The sequence below is a fragment of the Terrapene carolina genome, unplaced genomic scaffold (assembly GCF_002925995.2).
Source record: "Terrapene carolina triunguis isolate 2854851 unplaced genomic scaffold, T_m_triunguis-2.0 Scaffold131, whole genome shotgun sequence".
Taxonomy (NCBI): Eukaryota; Metazoa; Chordata; order Testudines; family Emydidae; genus Terrapene; species Terrapene triunguis.
The window spans coordinates 29676402-29699364 of NW_020664482.1; the positions used below are offsets into that span (position 1 = coordinate 29676402).

The window sequence follows — 22963 nt, forward strand, 5'->3', positions numbered from 1 at the left end:
CCATCTCTAGACCAGTGTTTCCCAAACTTGGGACGCCGCTTGTTTAGGGAACGCCCCTGTCGGGCCGGGCTGGTTTGTTTACCTGCCGCGTCCGCAGGTCCGGCTGATCGCAGCTCCCAGTGGCTGCGGTTCGCTGCTCCAGGCCAATGGGACTTGCTGGAAATGGCAGCCAGTACGTCCCTCGGCCCGCGCTGCTTCCAGCGGCTCCCATTGGCCTGGAGCAGCGAACCGCGGCCAGTGGGAGCCGCGATCGGCCGAACCTGCGGATGCAGCAGGTAAACAAACCGGCCCAGCCTGCCAGGGGCTTTCCGTGAACAAGCAGTGTCCCAAGTTTGGGAAACACTGCTCTAGAGGATGCCCTAGATTCCCTGTAGTTGGAGACTGAGAAACCCATTTCAGACTCTGAGGAGGAGTATGAGTACTCCGCAGGCCAGGGAGGTGTGATACTGGGTGGCATCATCAGAGATCGGGACCAAGATCTATGACTGGACTGCAATACCAGCGGCAACATAATGGACTTCCTTGCTATCAGTACTGCATGCTGAGGCAGAGTAGTTACTGTTGGTATTGGAGCTGACATCATGATAGATGAATGTGGTACTGGACCTGAAGCGACTGGTGTCATAATGGATGCTGACACGGAAGGCAACATATGCATCATGTGCAACAGCTCTGAGAAGACACTATTGGTCTGATTAATCAGCAGTGGGGGTACTGAGGGGCTCAAGAGATCTTTTGCAGCTGTGTAGGCCTCTCGGCTGGTTGGCCCATTGTGATCAAGGGCAACAGCTCCAGTGCTGGCTACAAGGAAACAGCCAGCCTTGATGGTACCAACTTAGGAACCAGACAGTCAATGGTTCTGCCTTGATGGAGCCAGTAGGGAGCAGTACTGGACAGCGCCAAGCTAAAGGGTGTGCTCTACCTTTGATACCAAAATAGCTAGCCTTTGCAGCTGAGGATTCCCACACCAAAGATTTTGACAACACAGAAGCTGCCCTTTCTTTGGCTTCAGAGGCTGAGAGGGCTTTGAGCAATGATGTCTCTTTGAAGAGTGCCTTGGTGAAGGAGATCTCCTCCTATCTCTTTCTTCTGGTAAGGCCAGGGGAACATTTCTGGGCAGAGAGGAACTCCCTGTAATCGGTTGAGGTGGTAACAAGACAATGCCTGGTGAAGGGAGGCCTCTATAACAATGTACCTGAGTGGTTCTTCTCTCATCTTCTTGTTTCTTGTCTTGAAGTCTTGGCAAATGAGACACCTGTCCCTGATATGATCCTCACTCAAGAACTTCAGGGAATGAGACCATTGCTCACGAGCCTCTCTGGAGCAAGGTTTGAAGCCAGGGTATGTAGGCACAGGCTCCCTGCATACCAGGCAGAGTCTGGAGTTGCCTAATTTATAAACAGTGGAAGGAAATAGGTAAAGAAAAAGAAAAAGAAGGAAAAGAAAGAAAAGAGGATTTGAGGACCCCCTAATGAGTACCATTAACTAGGCAAAACACTAACTGCACATTCACAGAGGAACAATTGACAGTATATGACGACCACTGACCATGGGTGGTAAGCAGGAACTGAAGGGTAGGCAGGATGGCCCTGCCTTTTTACACCTTCAGTTTGTACCGGGGCTGGGGGGTGGGGAAGCAACAAGGCAGAGATGTCATCACCCCTAGAGGTACTGCTAAGGAAATCACTTCAGCACCAGAGTACATGAGGCACACACACCTAGTCTAATGGAAATATGCAATCACTTGAACAACAAGGAACTTTCTTTCCTCAGCTTACCTTCTCTGACCTGGCCAGTCCACTCCCTTCTCCTCTCCTGCCCAAAACTTCATGTGTGGCTCTCAGTTCCCACTCTGAGAGTCCTTTTAAAACTCTGACTTTGTCCTCTGTCTCAGTCTGGTTTGGGAATTTTGCACTTCTGTGCTCCTTGTGGACAAGTTGGGGGAAGTCCCCAGGTCTAGCCAGCCCACTGTAATTCAGGTGTTTCCATCTGAATAGGTGGTCTTTGAGTCCTAACAACATACCATTGACCCCTATCTGGAAAGGATGTAACACACCCTTGCCAGCAGTGGTGGACATACAGACAGAGAGGCGTTCCACGATAAAGCAATTTCATAACAACTTTGCAATACCAACCAGAATTCACAGGTTGTACAGATAAATTCCCCGAAGCACCACACCTGCAAATAACTACTTTCCCCTCCCTCATATATGTAAATCACTCTTGTGCTCCTCCTTCATTATTTCACTTCTCCCCCTTCCCTCAAACTCTTTCTTCCCTCGCTCCCCCAATTAATTTCACACTGCTCCAACCCCTGATGCTATCTAGATTTGACATGGATGCTGGGAGTGGGAATGAAACCTCATGACCCAACATAAATAAAGTCTGATGGTTCTTCAATCCTATCCCTCATTCATTTTGCTTTGTCCTCGCCCCATACTCCTTGGATTTAAACTATCCCTGACTCTAATGGCCAGGAGGGGAAAGGGAAAGTGGATTTCAGAATCTGAGTGTTGTTGGACAGTGGAATTTTGGAGATCAAGAAAAGAGAAATGTTAGGAAAATGGAGAACAATATAGGTAAGTTGGAGGAGAGAGAGCAAAAAAATTGGGGATGGGGGAAGTGCTGCATTAAGTTTGGATCAGTACCCACACCTCTCAGGGCTTATCCAAGCTGAACCGCAGTCTTTTGAGGTTTGACTATCACTAGCAGTTATTTAAATAGTACTTAAAGAATGGTACACAGACAACTACACATGATATATTGCCAAGTAAGACAAACTGAGTGTCTTTTTTTAATACTATTAGTTTTTGTGTGTCACAAAGTTGTGTACGTTACTATCTAATATTTATAATACATTTCACACAGTTCTGAACATTTAATCCTTGTCTAATAAAGAATCTCTAAAATAGAATTAATTTTGTTCAAAACATGTTTTGATGCACACTATCAAAAGAATGGTTTAAAAAAAATCCCACCCTTTTACAGAGTCTGTACAAGGGCAAGAGGGTGTTTACACAGGCAGTTAGCCAGGAAGCACCGTGTTTTTCACAGATATGGTCATTTAGGGAGGGTTTCTCCTCCAATATTTATAAGCTCTTCCTTTTCTCGTACCCACACTTAGTCAGAATGATACACCAGAAATGCTATCCCTAGTTAAAAAAATATTTCATACACTATGGCACAATGTTTTTTAAATAAGAAAGTTCACTTTCTTTTAGGTAAGCACTTCAACACTTAAGGTTATTTATAGATATTTCACATAGTAAAGTGAGGTCTACTGCAATAAATGTAGTAAACCTGTTAAGGAAAATGTGAGCTGCAGGATACTTTCACAGTGAATCATTAGCAAAATCCACATAAGTAGTTCACCATTCATAATTTTGTAGTGAAATGCAGTATTGTTTATTAGCAGGCTTCATGCAAATCCTCATGGGAAACAAGGTCTTACCACTTTATTTGTATGTGCTTCTCTGCATCTTAAGTTGCTGCCTAAGATCCCTTAGGATCATGTGAGGCTAGGTTATATCTGAGAGCTCTGTGCTGTAGTGCTGTATGTAAGCTTAGCAGCTGGGTAGTGTTATGGTAGCTGCTTTCCTGTGCTAAGCTGATTTACTTGTTTAAGGTCTGACCTCATCATCCTGTCAGTATGGATTCCCACCTATACAGTTAACAGCAGCTGAGCATCGGCTCGAAGTGCTAGCAGTATATTAGTCAGAAAAAAAGAGGGCTACTGGTATTTGTTCCTTTGTTGTCTTTTCTTAAGAAGAGGTGCTGAAACACAAGAGATAACAAAGAATCCATTTCCTTTCTAAAAGAATAGGCTTTTGTTCTTTTTTCCTGCAAAAATGTCAGTTTCTGGAAAGAAAGAGTTTGATGTGAAACAGATCCTAAGGCTACGCTGGAGGTGGTTCAGTCACCCCTCTCAAGGTTCCACAGGCACTGGAGGCTGCCTTCAGGAAGGATATGAGCATAGAGGGACACCGGTTCAGAATAGGTTGAAGAGCCACTCTCGGGACAGAAATGGGCTAAAGAAAAACAACAGTCCTGTTCACCACAATATACTGGCACCAGTGCCAGGTCCAACCCCTGTGCACCACCGATCTATTCAAACCTGGCATCAACAAAACCTCATAGAACAGCTGCGAGCAAATGAGGATATCCCCAAAGCAAGCACAGAGGAAAATTGTGTCAAAGAAGATTCAAGTAAAAATATACAGGAGTTGCAGATGATCACAGACGAAAATACAGATGAATCCACTGAGAGGTAGGAGTTTTAGATGTCTGCCCTGTGAAAGCTATACTCCAATCCAAATTATTCCTAAATAATGTCTTTGTTTTTAACTAGAGTTGCCTTCTACATTCCTTGAACTTGCACTGTAAAATACAGATGTGACTGATAAAGAATATTTATAAACAAAAAAGTGTTCAAAATGAACCTGAGCCTTGCCATGCATTTTTTATATATTTTATGCTTCGCATTTTTCATTTTTGAGATCTAGCTCCTAATGAATAAGATCTGTCACTGTTTCCTTTGTTACTGCATATAGCAGCTCCAAAAAGCATGTTGATTTGTTGCCCTAATTTGTTATGCATAAAAACAATGAAAAACGATCCATCACAAAACACCGTCCTCATTCTGATTTTATCAATAACTGCAACTTTGAGAAATGTAAAATGTTGGAGACGCACCCATTATGTTGTTGCCACCAGTCTGTTAGCATCTTCACTGCCCCTTTTTACTGCCCTCTTGATAAATATAATTAACCTTGAACCATGTGGAAAGGAACCTACTTGGCATGGCTTTGAAAAGGTTCATTTCAAATCATATTACCTTCACAGCTAATTTGCTACAGTGAGAGACTAAATACTGTCTGCAAGCTCAGGTAATGAAATATTACTTACAGCTATGAGATCTTAATGCAGGAAGCTCAGGGTATGAGTTATTTTAAAACGTTAATATTGAGGGCTAAGATATTTATACAAGTCATTTGACTGAGGGTGACATGTAATATGCTTATTTTATTTTTGCTGATTTTTTCTAAGCTGATACCAACATTATTTACAATACCACATAAAATTAGATCCAATCAAGTGTATATTTTAACATGGCAATTTATTTGTTGTATTTTGTGGGTTTGCTATCACTCTACCAGGAAAATTGAGGATCTTTACACTAACGAAAATGCAAAACTAATTTACTTATAGACAGTTTCTGGCAGTAAGACACAGTTGACAGTTTGTGTATTTTTAGCAGTTATTTGTTCAAATTGTGAAATCTGGCATATAGGACATCTGTGATTCCTTAAATAGGTCTGTACAAAAGAAGATGCATTCTGAAATTTCTTAGCTTGAAACTTCATTTCAAGTAGCATCCTAGCAGGCAGTGTTTAGTATACAAATTAATCACAAAACAAAATCAAATAGGGAACAGTGTATATAAACAAGTCACTGAAGTTCTCAAATGCAATCAGATCAGATAAAATTAGGTGTATGCAGGTTAACTTGGTCAATCATTTGTAAGAGGTATGAAAGATCTAAAATATAAGGTCAGAACATGTCTTGTTGAGATAATACCAGATATTTGAACTGTTATGAAAAAAAAACAGTCAAAATTTCCTAAAAATTAAGTCTAAGTATAAATTTGCTGAGAAAGTGCGAATGAAAACACTGCCAACAAGAAATGTATTGAATCAGAGAAGTGTCCACTGACTTTTGTGAAACTACTGACCATCAAATTTACAAAAAAATATACATTTTGACATTCTGTCCCTATGAAGTGAAAAAAAACAACAAATGATCAAATTCAATTAGAGAAGTTATTAAGGATCTGTCTCTCAAAACAATATAGTCACAATATTTACCCTTTTGTATATAAACATTCTATCGTAATGTGACAAAATTCTGTGACCTAACATTTCAGCCAATGAGTCATTTCAAGAATCTATAAAACTACTAAAGTCTACTTCTTTCTTTAAAAAAACCCTATATATAAACATACAGCATATGTTAGTATGTGCACACAGCGAAAACAAATCTCTCTTGACTCTTCTCCTTTTACAGTCTCTTGGAAAAATTTTATACTGAGATTATCAATTTTTTACAAATATAAGCCTCTTATGAAATAATACAGCTATTCAAGCTACTGTTTTTTCCACAGAAATATTAAGAAAAGATTCTGCTTTGTTTTATATTTTTAAAAAGCCAGTTAAACTTGAAAATATAAAATCTAACTTCAAGGGGGGAGGAATAACTTAACAGAAGTTTTAATACATACAAGCAATCTTACTTTAGCTCCCATATCTCAATTTCCATCATCAAACCCCCCTCCCCCCGCATGTTATTTCCATGCCATACAACACTATACACAAACCACACACACCAATTCACATTGTCATTGCAAGAGTAGACGTTAAATACTAGGTGCACTACAGTTCATAACAAATACAAAGACAAAGTCTTTACTATGTTACCAATAGACGTTCTTGCTGTCATAAACTGACACATACATTTTCTGCTCTTTAATGCTCTAGCTGTTCAGTTACCTATGAAAGCAGTCATCTTAAACCACACAGGGCCTGATTTTTCCCCAGAGATGTTAGGAAGCCATGATTTTAACTGGAGTCACTGGGAACCACCAATGCTCAGGACTTCTGAAATATCAGTCCCACTCAGTTTTCTGGATCTGCTTAATACATCTTACTACACTGTTAAAGCTATGGCAGATTACCACAGCCATACACTCTAAATTTCACATCCGCGCCTGAATCCATACAAAAGGCGTTATCAACCATATCTCCTGTTCTAGGAGTGTAATGCCTCCACAGAAGTGTCTTGCTGCCATACTCTTTAAGTGTGCACCTGGAATCACTATACTATAGCCATGGAATCACTACACTATAGTAGGTAGCAATCAGGAGGTATGCACAATCCCAGTATTCAAAACACAGAAAGTGTAAGTACCATGATTTCTCTAACCATCCCTCTGCTCCTCTCTAGATTCCAGCTACAAATAGGGCTTCTGACTCTAAAGAAGAGGGGAGGAGTTCTAAGGGTTACTTTGACCATACCAGAGTCAGTAAGAACCCTATGATAAATGGGAAAGGACAGGAAACCAGGTCAAAACCTTTACCATAAACAGACTTTTGAAACCACTTCCATTTGACAGTGTAACTCTTCCTAATGGATAGGTTTTGAGACTTTAATATGATTGTCTTGGTCTAAGAAAAAAAAAAGACATCTTGTTTTAGAAATCCAGCAGCCATGTCATCAGAGGAAAGTACCTGAAATCCAGATGCATCTCTATGTTTTTCTCCTGGAACAAGAGTTCCTGACTCAGAAGAAAACTCAATGGATCATTTCTGGAGAGAGCAAAAAAGCTCCAAGAAACTATTCTGCCATGTCCATATTTGAGAACCAGTCGAGTGGCTCAATTCCAACAAATTTATTTAGAGCCTGGACTCCTTAGCTCTCCCAAGACCATGATTAATAAAAGGTCCAAGATGTGGTCTCCAACCTGGACTGGCAACATTTGTGTCTTTCATTATCAGAGGAACAAGCTCAGAGAACATTCCCTTCAAGATATCTTCTGGCAGTGTCCTAGTAGAGGGTCTTTGATCTGCTAACGGAGAAACACTATAATGTCCAAGCTATCAACACTTGGTTTGCATACTGATTTCAATTATACTTGTTAGAGTTGCATCTGCAAATTTGTAGAAGGGACAATAAAGGTGCAGTCAGCCATCAAGCCTAGCAATGACAGATAAAAATCTCACTGGCCTTCTATTGTGTCCACTGTCTGGATGAGATCTGTACTTGGTTCGAATTTAGGGTGGCTCTTATATTAGTTAAAACCTGAGTTGGTGCCAAGGTAGATCTTGTATTTACTCACAGAGTTCTTTGAAGAGGAATCAAGTCCGTGACAGGTATGAACTTCTCCAGTGCAATATTGGGGATTGTGGCCAATCATATAGATATACCTGGAAGATGGTATGATGCCGATAAACTGTAAACACCACCAAGCACTTGCAGCTTGATTGAAAGTCAGTGGAAGCCTTTCCAGGGACTTCACTGGGCTTTAAATTAAGGCCCTGGTGAATACTACTGCTATCTCAGACATGCTGGCAGACTGTCATGAACCAGAGGTATTCTTCTGGTAACTATTGCGTAAACTTCTGAAACCACCTCTTATGGAATCTAGGTGAAAATTTCCTGCAAAAAACAAATGGACTCAAACCTGAAGATCTGGCCAGGGTGTTTGAAGCTTTCATCTTTTCCTAAGGACTCATCTGTCTTCTAGCTGTAAAGGTCTGTGCCTACAGAAGACAGTAATAAACTTCAGCCCTGGGCCTCAGAAAGACCACAATTCCTTGAGGCAGGCAAGCCCTGAGAGAGAGATGGCAGTGACGCCAGAGATATCAAAGGAAGTCCCAAGGGAACATTTGGACACATACAGAATTTCTTTTCCATTCCCTTTTTTGGAATGTTCTGGGCTGAAGAGACACCTTTGTGTCATGTAGATAAATATACTTCCAAACCTATATAGATATATCTACAACAGCTGATAATTGGCATTTCTCAACCTCAGGAACCCTAATTTATGAAATAAGCAAACTCTTTCAAAGTACATGGAGGCACCTGTCTTCAAGCAGACAAATACAATAAAATGCTTGGTATTTTTAGGCCAAGCTGTTTTTGAGACACTATAAGCCAAAAACACTAGGGAGCTTTCCAAAAAGCTGAGAAGATAATACCTGATTTTTAAAAAGGTTAGCATCTCTAAAATACATGGTAAAATTTTCCTTACACTTTAAAAATAAAGATCTATTCTGGCATCAGATCCTATATGGACAGTCTTATTTCAATTTGGCAAAATTAAGGGGAAGGGCACTAACAGATTTTAACAGAGATGTAGTTCTAATGTCAGATATGGACAGAGATAAAATGCAGAAGTGAAAGTCTGATAAATGGAGGCTACTTACATTATAGAATCATGTTTTTGAGGGGAAAAATATACATACATACATAACAGTACACCAGAAGGGTGACTAGAGAAGGGAAAATGCAAAGGCTGCTTAGATTACACACTAATTGGAAGATAGATTAAAATTAACAAAATAGACTATCGAAGAGTGATCCCTGTAGAAAACCAAAAAATTGACTAAACAAATAAATTCCAGATAATATTTTGTAGGCAACTTCCCACATCAAACCAATATATAACCTGGATATTAAATATCTGTTAGCTATATTTTTTATGAAAACATTAATCTGGAATTGATGCCTGATAGATGTGACTATGTATCTGGATCTGTGGAAGCATACAGTATCTACAAAAGCAGAGATGTATTATTCCAGGAAATACAACACCACCTGTGTATTGTTTAACACTATGTTCATCCAGGTTATTGTACAGTATATGAGAATTAGAATTAACTGTGGTATGCAAGATACCACAGCTATTTCCATTTTTCAGAAGAGAGAGAACTGTGGTGTCTATGATATCACTATGTGTTACCTATGGGTAAATGTGAACACTGTCCAGGTATGGGGCTTTTGAAAAATCTCAGCCTTGGAAATTTAGATGTACAACTCCCATTAATTTCAGTAGGAATTTTCCCTCTAAATTGTAAGGTGGTTTTGAAAGTCTTAGTACTGGTGTATAGTATGGTGAAGTATATATTCAGTAGGACTCCTTTCTCCATCGAGGCAATGTTTTTTCTGTAGTTTCCATTTACAATTTTCAGTTATGTCTGGTAATTCATTTTGAAAGATTTTGAAGTTTCTGAGATTCCACTTGAGGAAATGTTGAGAGGATAGTCTGAAGTATCTTATAAGAAATGTGTAGTAGATTTCTTGTTTAAGACTGAAAACTCATTTAAATGTCAGCTACGTGTGCCATCCACACAGAGAAACTTTATTACAAATCTTATTCTTCACTCTCCCTGATAGACATCTATCTATACTGTAGGGCAGTAGACTATATATTATCTATTACAGTGGGGGTATCTCTCTCATAGCTACTCAGGAGGGGGTGAACCCCATCACAGAATGGAAAGGGAAAGTTAATTATAGCACAGGTGCAATGGATGTACCTGTTGAAATGCATCTCAGCCACAGAGTGTGGGATAGGATTCATTAGGTGATAACTTCATGGACACCTTGGCTGTGTTATGTGTGAAGAAGGCTATCTTAGACCACTTGAGAGCAGAGCCTTTCCCAAAGGACAATGCCTATTGACTTGATGACATGGTGGTTGCATCCTGATAGGAACTCATTGGATAAAGTATCTGAGTGAATAATTTTAGAACAGTTTTAATGAGTCTTGCCTGCTGGATCCCAAAGTTGGGTCCAAAGGTTTTGGCCTTGCTCCACCAGAGAGGTTATAGAGATGAAAGAGGCCTATCTAGACGCTGAGGTCATTGAACAGCCCAAGAGATGGGCAAAACTAAAGGCCGAGAGAGGAGGGATGAAGGGGAACCCCAAGCCCCAGAGGGCAAAGGCAACACACGAGGAGAAAAATTTCTAGACAGTTCTAAGTCCCAGGGACAAGAGGAGCTAGCAACACCTCAGAAGTTCCCATAAACCCATTACGGACCATCAGGCAGCAATCAAGAACATCCTATGGTCTGTTTTTGCAATAGCCAGTATGGCTATATAAAAAGAAACTGCCCTCATATGGAATGCAGTTACCTGGCATGCTATTATAGCCTTGTTTGTGGACTGGGAGGTTCCCATAATAGGGCTGAACCCTACCATAAGCCATTAGATTAGGGAACCTGTAATAAAATCCTCTAGACTAACGGAATACGACTCTGACTGCTGGTTAATCCAAGGCAACAATAATAAAGGTGGACACTTGCTGGTACACATTTCCTGTATGCATGTTGAGATTCACATGTACCTGATTGTGGAGGTGGACATTGAAGTATGAGATCAGCAGGGCCAGCTGAGGGTTGGGGTGGAAAGGAACCTCTCCTGGTCTGTGATTATTGGCCAAAACTAGTGGTGTTTCATGACCCTCATACAACACAAGATATCACTGAGCTGATAGATGACAAGATAATGCTGGCCCAGGAACCTAGGCTTAGGGCTGGTTAATCTTGCTGAATAGGCTGGAAGTAATCAGACACACCAGACAGGCTTGGCAGATGCTGAAAGAGTCAAAGATGAGGTTTTAAGTTGTCTCCAAAGCCTGGAGGTGCAATTAATAGACCAGACAGCTTATGCAAGAGATGTTGAAAGGACAATCAGGAAGCTTTAAAGCATGTTTAATGCCTGGCCATGCAATTACAAGAGGTGAGGTGAGAGGTGGAGGAAGCGAAGGCCTCCTGGCAGAAGGTTATGATGGAAGAAGAGAAATAGGAACAGGAACTGATCCAAACCAAGATGGAGCTGGACCATATATCAACTGTTCAAAGAGGGGCTGGATATGTTGTGGGTAGCAAAATAATTTGGACCCTTCAACCCAAGAACAAGCACCTGTGGACTTGAAAAAGAAGGAAATTGGGTAGACCTCTGGGAAAAGTATGCCCTCAGTGAGAAGACAGAGGAGGCTGCACTAGCCACAAAACCGGATTCTCAACTTGGGGAGATACCAGAAAAGGATGAGGGGAAAGCTCAGGGTACACAGATTGTTGACTGCTGATCAGGCCATACAAAAAGTCACAAGACAAAGAACAGCTGGAGGAATACTATCAAAAGAGTCTGCAAGAAAAAAAGACCTATGGGTTATGTGGGTGCATGAACTAAAGGAAGAACTAGAACAGGAATTTGGACCAGCACAGTAACCTCCAAAGAGTACCCCCAATGGGTACTGTTTAAAGGAGGAGGAGGAGGTAACGTGTGATGGGATAAAAACAATCACAGGCTGGAAAGAGGTTAATTATGAAATGGATGCAATAGATTACTTAATTAGTTATATCTCAACCACAGGGTGTGGGACTGGAAGGTATTGGGTGATAACTTAGTGGACACGGAGGCCCCAGAAAAGGCACGAAAATTCTCTCTGATCAGAGAAGCCACAGGGAGCAGACAAGATCCTATGAAAGGCTGAAGTGCCAGAGGCTGTTGAAGGCTGTAAGTTCTAAGAAGCTTCATACCAGAGCTGGAGAGAGGCAATGGAACCCCAAGAAAGGGGTTAAGCACCAGACCCAGAAGAGAGGTTGATTCTCTTCAGGACTTTAGACTGTACTGGGACATCTGTTGCCCCAGAAGGGGGTTAGTTTAGCAACTTCTCAGCTAGAGGACTGAGTGGTGCACAAAGAAAGATGAATTGCAGGGGGCACCAGAGACAAAAATACCTGCAAAATCACACCCTGACACAAGGGGGCACACTGGAGGTGAGTATGGTAGACAAGCACTACAGTTCTCTTTCTTTTTTGAGTAAATATCTGATATTATCAGATAAAAGCCTCAGCTGACATTTTTCAGGTAGGAACATCATGAAAGAATTATCCATTTGATTGTTGCAATATCCCAACAGGTTGGGAGAGTGTAGAATATTAAACAATGGAAAATGAATCAATGAGAGTTCTCTGGTCCTAATTGCCAGTTCAGAGTAATATCATTCTGTCTTAGTTAATGTGGCATTTGCCAGTGGCACATTTCTTATTAATAAAGGACCCTTTTGGGGATGCTTTCACACTACACACTCATCATGGCCATCTACATTTTGCAACACACATTCAGTGACACATGATGTCATTTTAATTTCTCAGGAGCAAAAGATCAGTTCCTATCAAAAAGGATGAGAGTTGATAATTTCTTTGAAAAGAGAACATATGATTTTATTTTTTTAAACTGAGCATATTCAGGCCAAAAAAATCCTCTTTACTGAGAATACAACTCTGAGTATTCAACTTAAACTTCTAGACTGGTTAATAATGCTTGATAATAAATAAAAAGAAAAATTGATGAATTAATTGAATACAGCACTCAGGAATTAAGACAGTATTGTTCTGTAAAATGTCATTATTTTAGTTATTTGAGCAGGCTACTCAGTAACTGTCCCAATTCAGAATGTGAGAAGAATAAAAATGACAAGGCACTCACTTTCCAACCTTAACTAGAACATGGATAGACCATGATATATTTATTAGTACAGGTGGACAACTACTGTGTTCAATATGCTTCATCAGGAGACTAGTTCCCTGCCAAGAGTAAAGAGTCAGACTTGTAAGACAATTTCCTGATGCTTCAGGCAAAGTTTAGAAACTACTATTGCTAATCTCATCCAGCAGCAACCTTTATTTTTAAATGAAGCCATTAGCTGTTTTATTTTATCCCATGCTTTCTCTGAACTTCTAGTGTTGTAAAGGAAACCTTTCAACACTATTTGACATACTCACTAATGTAATAAAGAATGCTAAAAATGTGGCTGGACAAGAAATAGTTTGCCTCTGATCTTCATCAAGAGCTGAAAACTGATTTTAAAAGCGTTTACTGGATGTGAGGCAAGCTACATGTTACAGTCATTCAAGACAGAGGAAGAGGTTTGGAAAACAGCATAAATAAAATGGAAGGCTTAAGATTCTGAACACAATGCTTTCATTATTTCTAAGTGAAAAAGGAAACTCTAAACTATACCAAAGGTCTAACTATTATATTGGAGAAAAATTATAGAGTTTGCAGAAGATGGAAGTTCCTTTTCAAAAAGGATTTTAAGATTTCAAAATGTGGCTTCATTCCAAACAAACAACCCCCCAAATTTAGAAATTCTCTGTAAAGGAATATTCGGGGGGGAAATCATTTTGGGTCAAAACATTTCATTTTCACAAAATCAAAGTCATTTCAGAACAAGAAGACAAAATGTTTCATTCTGCAAGTGTGGAAGGGAGCTGCATTGGGAGGTGGGAAATAGGGACTGTGCAGAGCTAGCTTCCCTTCCTGATCTCAGAGCAATGGTACGGATCATTGGCATAAATCTAAAATTTCACAGTGTTGTAGCTGTAGGGGTCCTGACCCAAAAGGGAGTTGGGGGGGGGAGTCATAAGGTTATTGTAGGGGGATTGCAGTATTGCCACCCTTCTGCTGGCAGCGGCGCTGCCTGCAAATTTGGGCGGCCGGAGAGCAGCAGCTGCTGGCCAGGAGCCCAGCTCTGAAGGCAGCGCTGGTGCCAACAGCAGTAAGGATGGCATAGTATGGTATTGCCACCCTTACTTCTGCACTGCTGCCTTCAGAGCTGGGCCCTCAGCCAGCAGCTGCCGTCCTCTGGCTGCCCAGCTCTGAAATAATGGTGGCAATACCATGATTCTCCCCACCCCCCCGCAACCCCCTTTTGGGTCAGGACCCCAGTTTGAGAAATGCTGGTCAGGGTAAAAGTACAAAAAAGACCATATTCCACGGGGGAGACCAGATGTCATGATCCATGATGCGTTTTTCACAGCCGTGAATTTGGTAGGGCCCTACATATACACTCTAGTAACCCTTGCTTTGATACACATGAATGGCCATGATCTAGCCCTTTCTCTCTCTCTCTCTCTCCCCTTCCCCCCCCTCCCCCCGAGAACTGTGAAAAAGTTCTTAATATTAAGTTCCCTTACCGAGATAAGATATTTTTGCTAAAAATTATGTGCAAATATAAATAAGTAAAGAAAAATGCATTGGTGAAATTTTATAAACTGAGAATAAAAATGAAATTAAAGTAAGTATTAGAAGAAGTGTGTGGTCAGAATTATTCTGGAGATTTCTGGAAATCTATAGCACTGAATGACAAACCTACTATTATGGTAAATTTGACACCACGATTTTCAAGCTTCCTTTTTTTGAATTAGTATTTACCTTTTCTTATAAGTTTTCAACGCTTGCCTCTACAAATAGACTGTTCACTTGAGTCTCCAGTGTTGTTGTGCTTGTGTCATACATAACAGGGTACGCTTTCAGAGTGATGCACTGTGTTTTAGCCACATAACTGCCTTCAGTATTCTCCATGTACCATATACAAAAGGATGTTCAAGCAAAGACAGTCATACTCCTCCAATTGGCTAAGCCTCTCAAAAGAATTTGTACACTGAACAATTTACATGACCCCATGAACATGGCTCACTAATTAACAGATTAGTTTTAATAGGCTGGTATTAGAAATCCTTAATTGGAATTTTATATATTCCTTTAAGTGAATGTTTTCAATTGCTCAAGGAAGAGGAAAAAGGAAATAAAGGAGGAGACTCCACCAGTCTTTATTTCTGATTGATAATTCCATTGACATTAGGAGCATAATACTCATACCATGAGATGGGTAAACTTCAAAGAAAGATGTGTACTACTTATGTACTTATGACTTGCGTCTGATGAAGTGGGCATTCACCCACGAAAGCTTATGCTCCAATACTTCTGTTAGTCTTAAAGGTGCCACAGGACCCTCTGTTGCTTTTTACTTATGTATTGACTGCCAGTGGGTGTATAAATGCAACAATTAGTATACATATACAAAAACAAGTATAAGACTCAAATCTGTTCTTGAATTCAGATGTTCTACACCTCAAGGTAATGTGCTGCCACTTCATTAAAATAGACATGCTAACTTGCATCACTATAAAAAATTGTCAGAATGTGTCTGCAATTACTTTAAAATATCCTCCTCAAAATCAGTAACTCTGGGACCAAAATCTCTAATTCTAAAAAAAGTTATGAGAAGGTAACCTGTGTAATTTTGCACAATACCATTGACCTACAAGTATTAACATATCTAACCATTCTTTGCAATCACTACAGAAAACCAGGCCATCTGAAATATGTGCCTTTTTTTTGCTAAAACCACTAAGTGCTATCAAACGAAGGTCTGGAAAACCCAAGAAACTTTGATGAAACAAGTGCATCATGTGAGTCTGAGATGAAAGTACATTTTTAACATATGACCTGTTATTTGCAAGGAGCGGTTTTCCACTTTGCAGGAATACTCACACAGACAGAACTCAAGGAAATGTCAGTTTCTTGTGATTTTTTCCTCTCTATACAGTATCTCAGATTATATAAACAGAAAATAATTTTAACATTGGAAAACCACTGTCCAAATAGAGCCAAATCCTAGCCTTATTTGGCAGCAAGAGGCACAGTACCCACTTTCTGACAATATAGCTATTGACCACACTGAACAGACTAATCTTAATGAGGGTTGGCCCAAGTGCAGAATAGGGCCCTAAAGTTTTGAGATCAGAATCTGATGAACAACTTGAATGGAAGGGAAACTCTTCCTATCTCTCCACTTGAGCAATCCTCTACAGATCCTGTCCCTTTCCCTTCCTTGTGCTATAGCTTTCAAAGCTCAGCAACACCCAGTTAAACTTGCTTGGGAAGAGAGAGAAAAGACTAGGAATGTGGAGTGAGCAAAAGAAGAAAAGAAAAAAAATTCATTGGGGAGGAGTTAGAGACTATTGGGGGTGAAGTCTTCCCTAATGTTGCTAGAACCCCAGGTGTTACATTTCACTTCCACCCTAGGAAGGAGACAGAGCTGACTGAAAGTATATGAGTTGTGTGTCAGCCGTCGGGTTGGGAAGGGGTCTTTCTGGAGCATCTCCAAAGAGCACAGAAGAAATATACAAGTCTTGAGTGCTCTGCCTCATGGAGGCAGAAATCATAGATATGGTTAGGCACTTAGTGAATCACATCTAGGTGTGGATGTTGACCAACAAAGTTAAATTATATTTTGTTCTAAGGCTCAAATTCTATCTCCTCTATTTCTGTAGTGGTAGAATGTAAAGGTCTGGGAGGCAGGCAGTCTGGCATAGTGGTCACAGCTGGGTTGAGGCCTGCATACCAGGTCGCTAAGCAGAGGTAGGAAGAATCACAAGAGCCAGACCCTGTAAGCAAGAATCAGGGTCAGAGTCAGGCCAGAGTTGTCGATAAGAGGTAGCACCAGGCTGGAATCAGGAGGCAAGAGTTAGAATCAAGCTAGAATCAGAGACTATTGGTCAGAGGCACTACCAAGCTAGAATCAGGAGGCAGGAATCAGGGTGAGAGTCAGGCTGGAGTCAGAGATCGGAGATCAAAGTCTGGCATTGCAGCAAGCAAAGTCTGTGTAGTTGCCCAGATAACTTCCTGGGGCAACCCATGGGGTTAAATAGGGCACTAGTTACTTCCAAATCAGTGGAAGGTCCTCAGTCCATTGGTTAGAATGCTCCCATTAGTATAAGTTCATAGTCCAGAGGCTAGAGGAGGATAGAGGCTGGAGCAGAAAAGAGGCAAAATGGAGGTGTTTCCAGGGCCTTTTATAGCTTCTGCTATGTGGAGGGAAACCCATTGTTTCAAACAAAGCCCTCAGCATAGCTAGTGGAAAATTACAGGTAAAAGATGGGAGATTGGAGTCACATGGGCAAGTCACATGTCCCTGCATAGTTTCGCTTAGTCATAGCAGGAAAGTCCATTATCTGTAGATAGGTGTCTCCCATGGTCCATTGTGAGTTAAGTGTCCCTTGATGAGCCAATTAATTTGAATAGTCCCTTCAAGATGTGCAGGCTGAATACCTTGTGGGCATTACCCCAGGAGCAAACATTTGAAATATAGGTATAGAGCCAATACTCATGATTTCAAATACAAAAATGATAATGCATACAAATAGCATAATCATATTCAGCAAATCATAACTTTTCCATAGACATCTTACATGCCACATTTTGTACATGATTTGTTGCAAATATGTAACAGGGGTTGCAACAATCATCTATATAGTCATATTTTAATCAGATAACGTCACAGTAGGAGAATAGGGTGGAGATGCGAACTAAGTATGAGGCTAGTAAAAAGCAGCAGCTAACCAAACATTGAGCATAGGTTAAGAGTAACACTGTCCTACAGCCCCTGCACCAAAGGAAAATCCCCTTTACATAATTTAATTTCTGAGAGGCAAAAGTGGTAGAATTAAGGCAGAGACAATTTAACAGGAACAAATGTAGCTAGATAGGCAGGGCAAGAACCAAGGGTAATGTTGGAAAATGAGAAGCAGATCATTCCCTCCTGCATGACAACCAATGGAAAGGGATTTCTTTGATAAGATTCTCCTGTAACATACTGCCAAGCTGGTGGGGTTCACTCCTGTGTAAAAGTCACTCCAAACCTACTGGATCCCAGGAACTCCCAGAATGCCCTGTGCCCCTGCAGGGGGTTCGCCCTCCACAGCCCTCTGCTAACATAGCTCCAATGGAACTGTGAATTTCTGGCCATGATTTTTCTCTAAAGGGGTAGCCTTCAGAAAAATTAATAAAGTCCCATATTACATTAACTTTTCTTTGTAACATTGTCAACAGACCTGAATGGCTGATGCAGCTTGTAAGTATTGACACAAGTGCTCTGGTGAATCATGTAAAGAATAAAGCTAATTTATTATCTGCCATTTCTTACCTTAGGAAACATGGGCCAGCACCAAAAATAGACAGCCAACCAAAACACATACCTCAGCTTGTTAACGCAGTCTGCATCACCAGAAAATACTAAGATTCAGATCCACAAAGGTACTTAGGCCTCTGAGTCCCAACTTTGCTCCACCTATCTCCTGCTTCAGCCCCAGAGTGATTCACGAACTGGGGGAAGATAAGCATTCAGCTGCCTCTTGTGCAGGGCCTGATTCAGTAGGCACACTCAGAGGCTGCCTACCAGATCAGATTCTATTCAAAATCTGGCTGGAAGAAGTGGTGGTCACCTTATAAAGTTTAGCCCAGTGGTTAGCACACTCTCCTGGAATGTGGGAGACCCAGGCTCAATTCCCCCTTCTCTGCCAAAGGGGAAGAAATTATTTGACCAGCCATCTCCCCACCTGTCTGGAGAGAGCTCTAACTACTTGCATCTGAAGAAGTGAGGTTTTTACCCACGAAAGCTTATGCCCAAATAAATCTGTTAGTCTTTAAGGTGCCACCAGACTCCTTGTAGTTTTTGTAGATACAGACTAACACGGCTACCCCCTGATACTAACTACTTGGCTAAGTTACAAGGTGAGCCCCACCAGCACTTCCTCCTCCTCTGGCTTGTTTGTGTGGAGTGAGACAGGCACCTAACTCATTCTCGCAAGATGTGCCTTAGGCACCTAAGCCACCTGAGTCTAGGAGATGGGTTCCTGTTTGTGGATCGCTAGCAGAGGTGGGCACCTCCCTCCAGCCTGGACTTAGGAGCCTAGTTCCACAAGTGGGGCAGGGTTTAGGACATACCCATCATCAACATCTCCCACTGGTTAGCTTAGGCAGCTCCTCGCCTAGCATACTGGCTTTTGTGGATTGCATTTAAGGTGCCTATCCCTCCTATTCATTGTATAGAGAGCCTAGGAATCTAACTCAGCTTTTGTCAATTGTAGTGTTGGTCTTGTGATTTTCTAGGCATTGTGGTGCTGGGCATTGCAATGCCTAAGTCCCTTCATGGATCCCTCCTTAATTATGTGGGATTTAGTTAGTTATTAAAGATTCTCTTCTCCTAGTTATAGTTTCCTGTTGGTGTGACTGAGGCTCCCTCTTGCTTCCTTTCATTACTAACCAACACCTAGGCCTATATCCTCCAAGCAATTTAGGCACCTAACTTTCCTTTAAGGAACTGGACCCTGATTCCCACATTCAAGTGCTTGGCTATGACTACCCAGACACTTAGGAAATGAATTGGGGGAATGGAAGGGCTGCCTTGCTAGAGCGAGAGAAAGGATTTAAACAGGGGTTTCCCACCTCTCAGGAGAGGTGCTCTAGCCCCTGAGTCATGAGATATTCTGCTGGGGGGCTCTTCAGTCTCTACCCTTGCAGCTGCTCCACAATGCATAACTAACAGATGAGTGATTGGAGCAGAGAGACTGGACCTGGGTTTTCCCACCTCCCTGGTGGGTCCCCTAACCATTGGACTGCACAGTCATTCTTTCCTTCTCTTTATCGCTCTCTGTGGCGCAACAGCTACAGTAGAACCTCAGATTTACAAACACCTTGGAAATGGAGGTTGTTCATAACTGTGAAATGTTCGTAATTCTGAACCTTATGGTTCTTTCAAAAGTTTACAGCTTTGAAACCTTACTATGCAGAAGAAAAATGCTACTTTCCCTTGATTTTTTTTAGTACACCTCTACCCCGAGATAACGCTGTCCTCGGGAGCCAAAAAATCTTACCGCATTATAGGTGAAACTGCGTTATATCGAACTTGCTTTGATCTGCCGGAGTGCGCAGCCTCCCCCTCACCCCCGGAGCACTGCTTTACCGCGTTATATCAGAATTCATGTTATATCGGGTCGCGTTATATCGGGGTAGAGGTGTAGTTTACATTTAACACAGTACTGTACTGTATTAGCTTTTTTTCCTTTGTCTCTGCTGCTGCCTTAATTTGTACTTCTGGTTCCAAATGAGGTGTGTGGTAAACTGGTCAGTTCCTAATTGTGGCATTTGTATTTAAATATATATTTAGGCCATAAAGAAGCATGAGAGAGAGTGAGAGTATGTACCTTTGTGGATCCCATGCCTTTTGACTATGTGCATTTGGGTCTTAAAATCAAAACTGTTATGGTCTATTCCAAGTTTTCTTGTTGACCTGCTCTATAAACTTGAGCAAATAATCCAAGTTATCCATGCCTCAGTTTACCCATGTTAAAGGTAAGTATCAATTACCTACCTTTCAAGGACAATGTAAAGCTTAATCAGTGTTTGCAAAACCCATGATTTTTGCATGAAAGATGCTATACAGGAGCAAAGCATTTTTAATAATATTAATTAATAAATTATGTTGATGCAATGTACCACTTTGCTTCAAAGCTCATTTTTCCCATGACATTATCTGGCACAAAAATCTCAGCTACACTATTTTACTGTTACTACTGTTTAGATCATTGTATTGCAAGAGAAAATGTAACAGACAGTGGCAAAATTGGAGTGTTTTCATCAGAGAAAGAGGGCACGGACTGTCAACATTTGCTATGCTTCAGTCCCCCTTACAAGTTAGAAGTTAAGAGCAGAGGATGCCAATCTTGCAAAGTGCTGAGTATTTTCAATGCATGTTGATTTTAATGAAAGGTGTGGAAATTCAGCACCTTTCAGAATTGGGCAATACATACCTGGATGTAAATGAAAACTGATGTGTGAACCACTGAAAGGTAAGAAATCTTAAGTGTGGAAGAACAGCTATTCTCAGATCTTTCATATGGTGTGTGTTGCCAGGGAAACCTTTTTTTTTTTTTAAACACAATATGAATTTAGCACAGATGCTCAGCAGGCTCTGTGTATGTTATCATTTTAGATTGCACTGGAATATTAGGAATTATATATATATATATATATATATAGAGAGAGAGAGAGAGAGAGAGAGAGAGAGAGAGAGAGAGAGATTCTCATATGAATTTATATATGAATTATATATTCTTAAATATTTATTGTTTGAATATGTATCTGATTAATTATATTTTACCCATGTCCTGTATTTGCAGGGTATCTCTCTTGTATTTTGTCTCATTTGCCACATTCATTGTGATTTTCTTGCTTCTGGGACACAAGCTTAACTTTAAATGCAATTTTTTTAAAATATCAGGCTGCAGTTCTGAGTTTTCACAGCAAAAGTGTTCACTCAGAGTTTCTTAAAATCTGATCCATACAGGTTCTGCATTTTAGATTATAAAATATTGGGGGTAGTGATCTTATCTTTGCATGTTTGTACAGTGTCCAGTACAGTGGAAATAAATCCACCTCTGGTGTCCAGACATTATAATGGATGTTGAAAGAATAGACAGGGTTCAGAGAACAGCTAGAAATGATTTGTGTTCTGAGACAACAAAAAAGCTCCTATCTTTACCTTCAATAATAATATAATAAAGTGCATCTAAGACTGTCATGTTAATCCATAATCTGATAAATTCCATGATGGGCAGTTACCTGCATTGACAAATTGCTCATAAACTCTAGAGTTGTTGTTTGTTAGTTAAATCTATAACATAACAAAAAGTTCTTTACCGATAAAGAAATGAAATGAGACGAGTGTCACTAAAATAAAAATTGTGATGATGTATATATTAGATTGGAACTACAATTTATAATGATGACAACAAAACTCACTTAAGTAGTGCTATGTAATGTAGAAACTGGACAAATTGTTGTTTATTTGTGGACAATGCCGTTCATTAAAATATCATTGGATAACAGGTGGAGAAAGAAAGAGACGCATAGTTGTGCAGCTGTAAAGTCTCAGAACTACCAGAACAGCTTGAGGCTGGATTGGGGAGGAAGGGGGAAATTGATTCTTGCTATGAGGCAATCTAGTTGCTGTAGTGAAAGGCACCATTTAGTTATGAAGCAGACATCAGCCATTCCACACAAATTATTCCCAAGTCATCAGATTCTATCTTTTCCGGTGCACCAATAATTCTGAGATTGAGAATTTTCTGCTGGTTTCCCTGCTCTTCAGCTCTGACACCTTCTTATAATTCAAAACTGATGTAAATATTAAACCAAAGCAGTACGAAGAATTTTAAATCTGACACACAAACACACACCGCTTTGTGTTGTACCTTGTCAGAAACATTCAATCTTTTTATCTACTCTACTAAAAAATATCCTGCCATATGTCTACTTCAGTATTTTGTACAGTAAATCCTTACATTTGGCAATAGCAATTTCCCCAGTTTCCTATTGTAGTAACCCAGGCAGTTATTGTTGCTCGACCAGGCAAAGTCTCAGCTTGTGATAACAGTCCCTCTAGACAGGGAAGGTTATGGAGGGCAGGGGGAAAAAACACAACAAAACAACCACCATAAGACTGCCGGGGAGTTTTTTTTCTTTTTTCTTTCTTTTTCATACATTTAACCATACCTACATGAATCTTGAAGGAAAACTAATGGCTTTAGATCACATTTCTGTTAAAATATACAAATAAAGATGCTCCGTATGAAGCTTTCATGTGAGTCCTCTAAGCAATAGCGCTCAGGCACATGCTCTCCATTTATCCTTATGAGCAAATCACTATCTAGTTCAGTTACTAGTTAGCTTTGTTTAAATTAAGGCTTCATTACACTGCTTTAGTTAGTGT

At 40.5% G+C, this 22963-nt stretch overlaps 1 protein-coding gene across 1 annotated transcript in view; it reads left to right on the forward strand.

The window, feature by feature from the left end:
- The first annotated feature begins 3790 nt into the window (after positions 1 to 3790).
- KLHL4 (kelch like family member 4) overlaps positions 3791 to 22963 on the forward strand; it is a 90835-nt gene continuing 71662 nt past the window's right edge. The window contains exon 1 of the mRNA XM_024195109.2: positions 3791 to 4267. Coding sequence (XP_024050877.2) covers positions 3849 to 4267 — 419 coding nt within the window. The 5' untranslated portion in view covers positions 3791 to 3848. The remainder of the gene's footprint in view (positions 4268 to 22963) is intronic.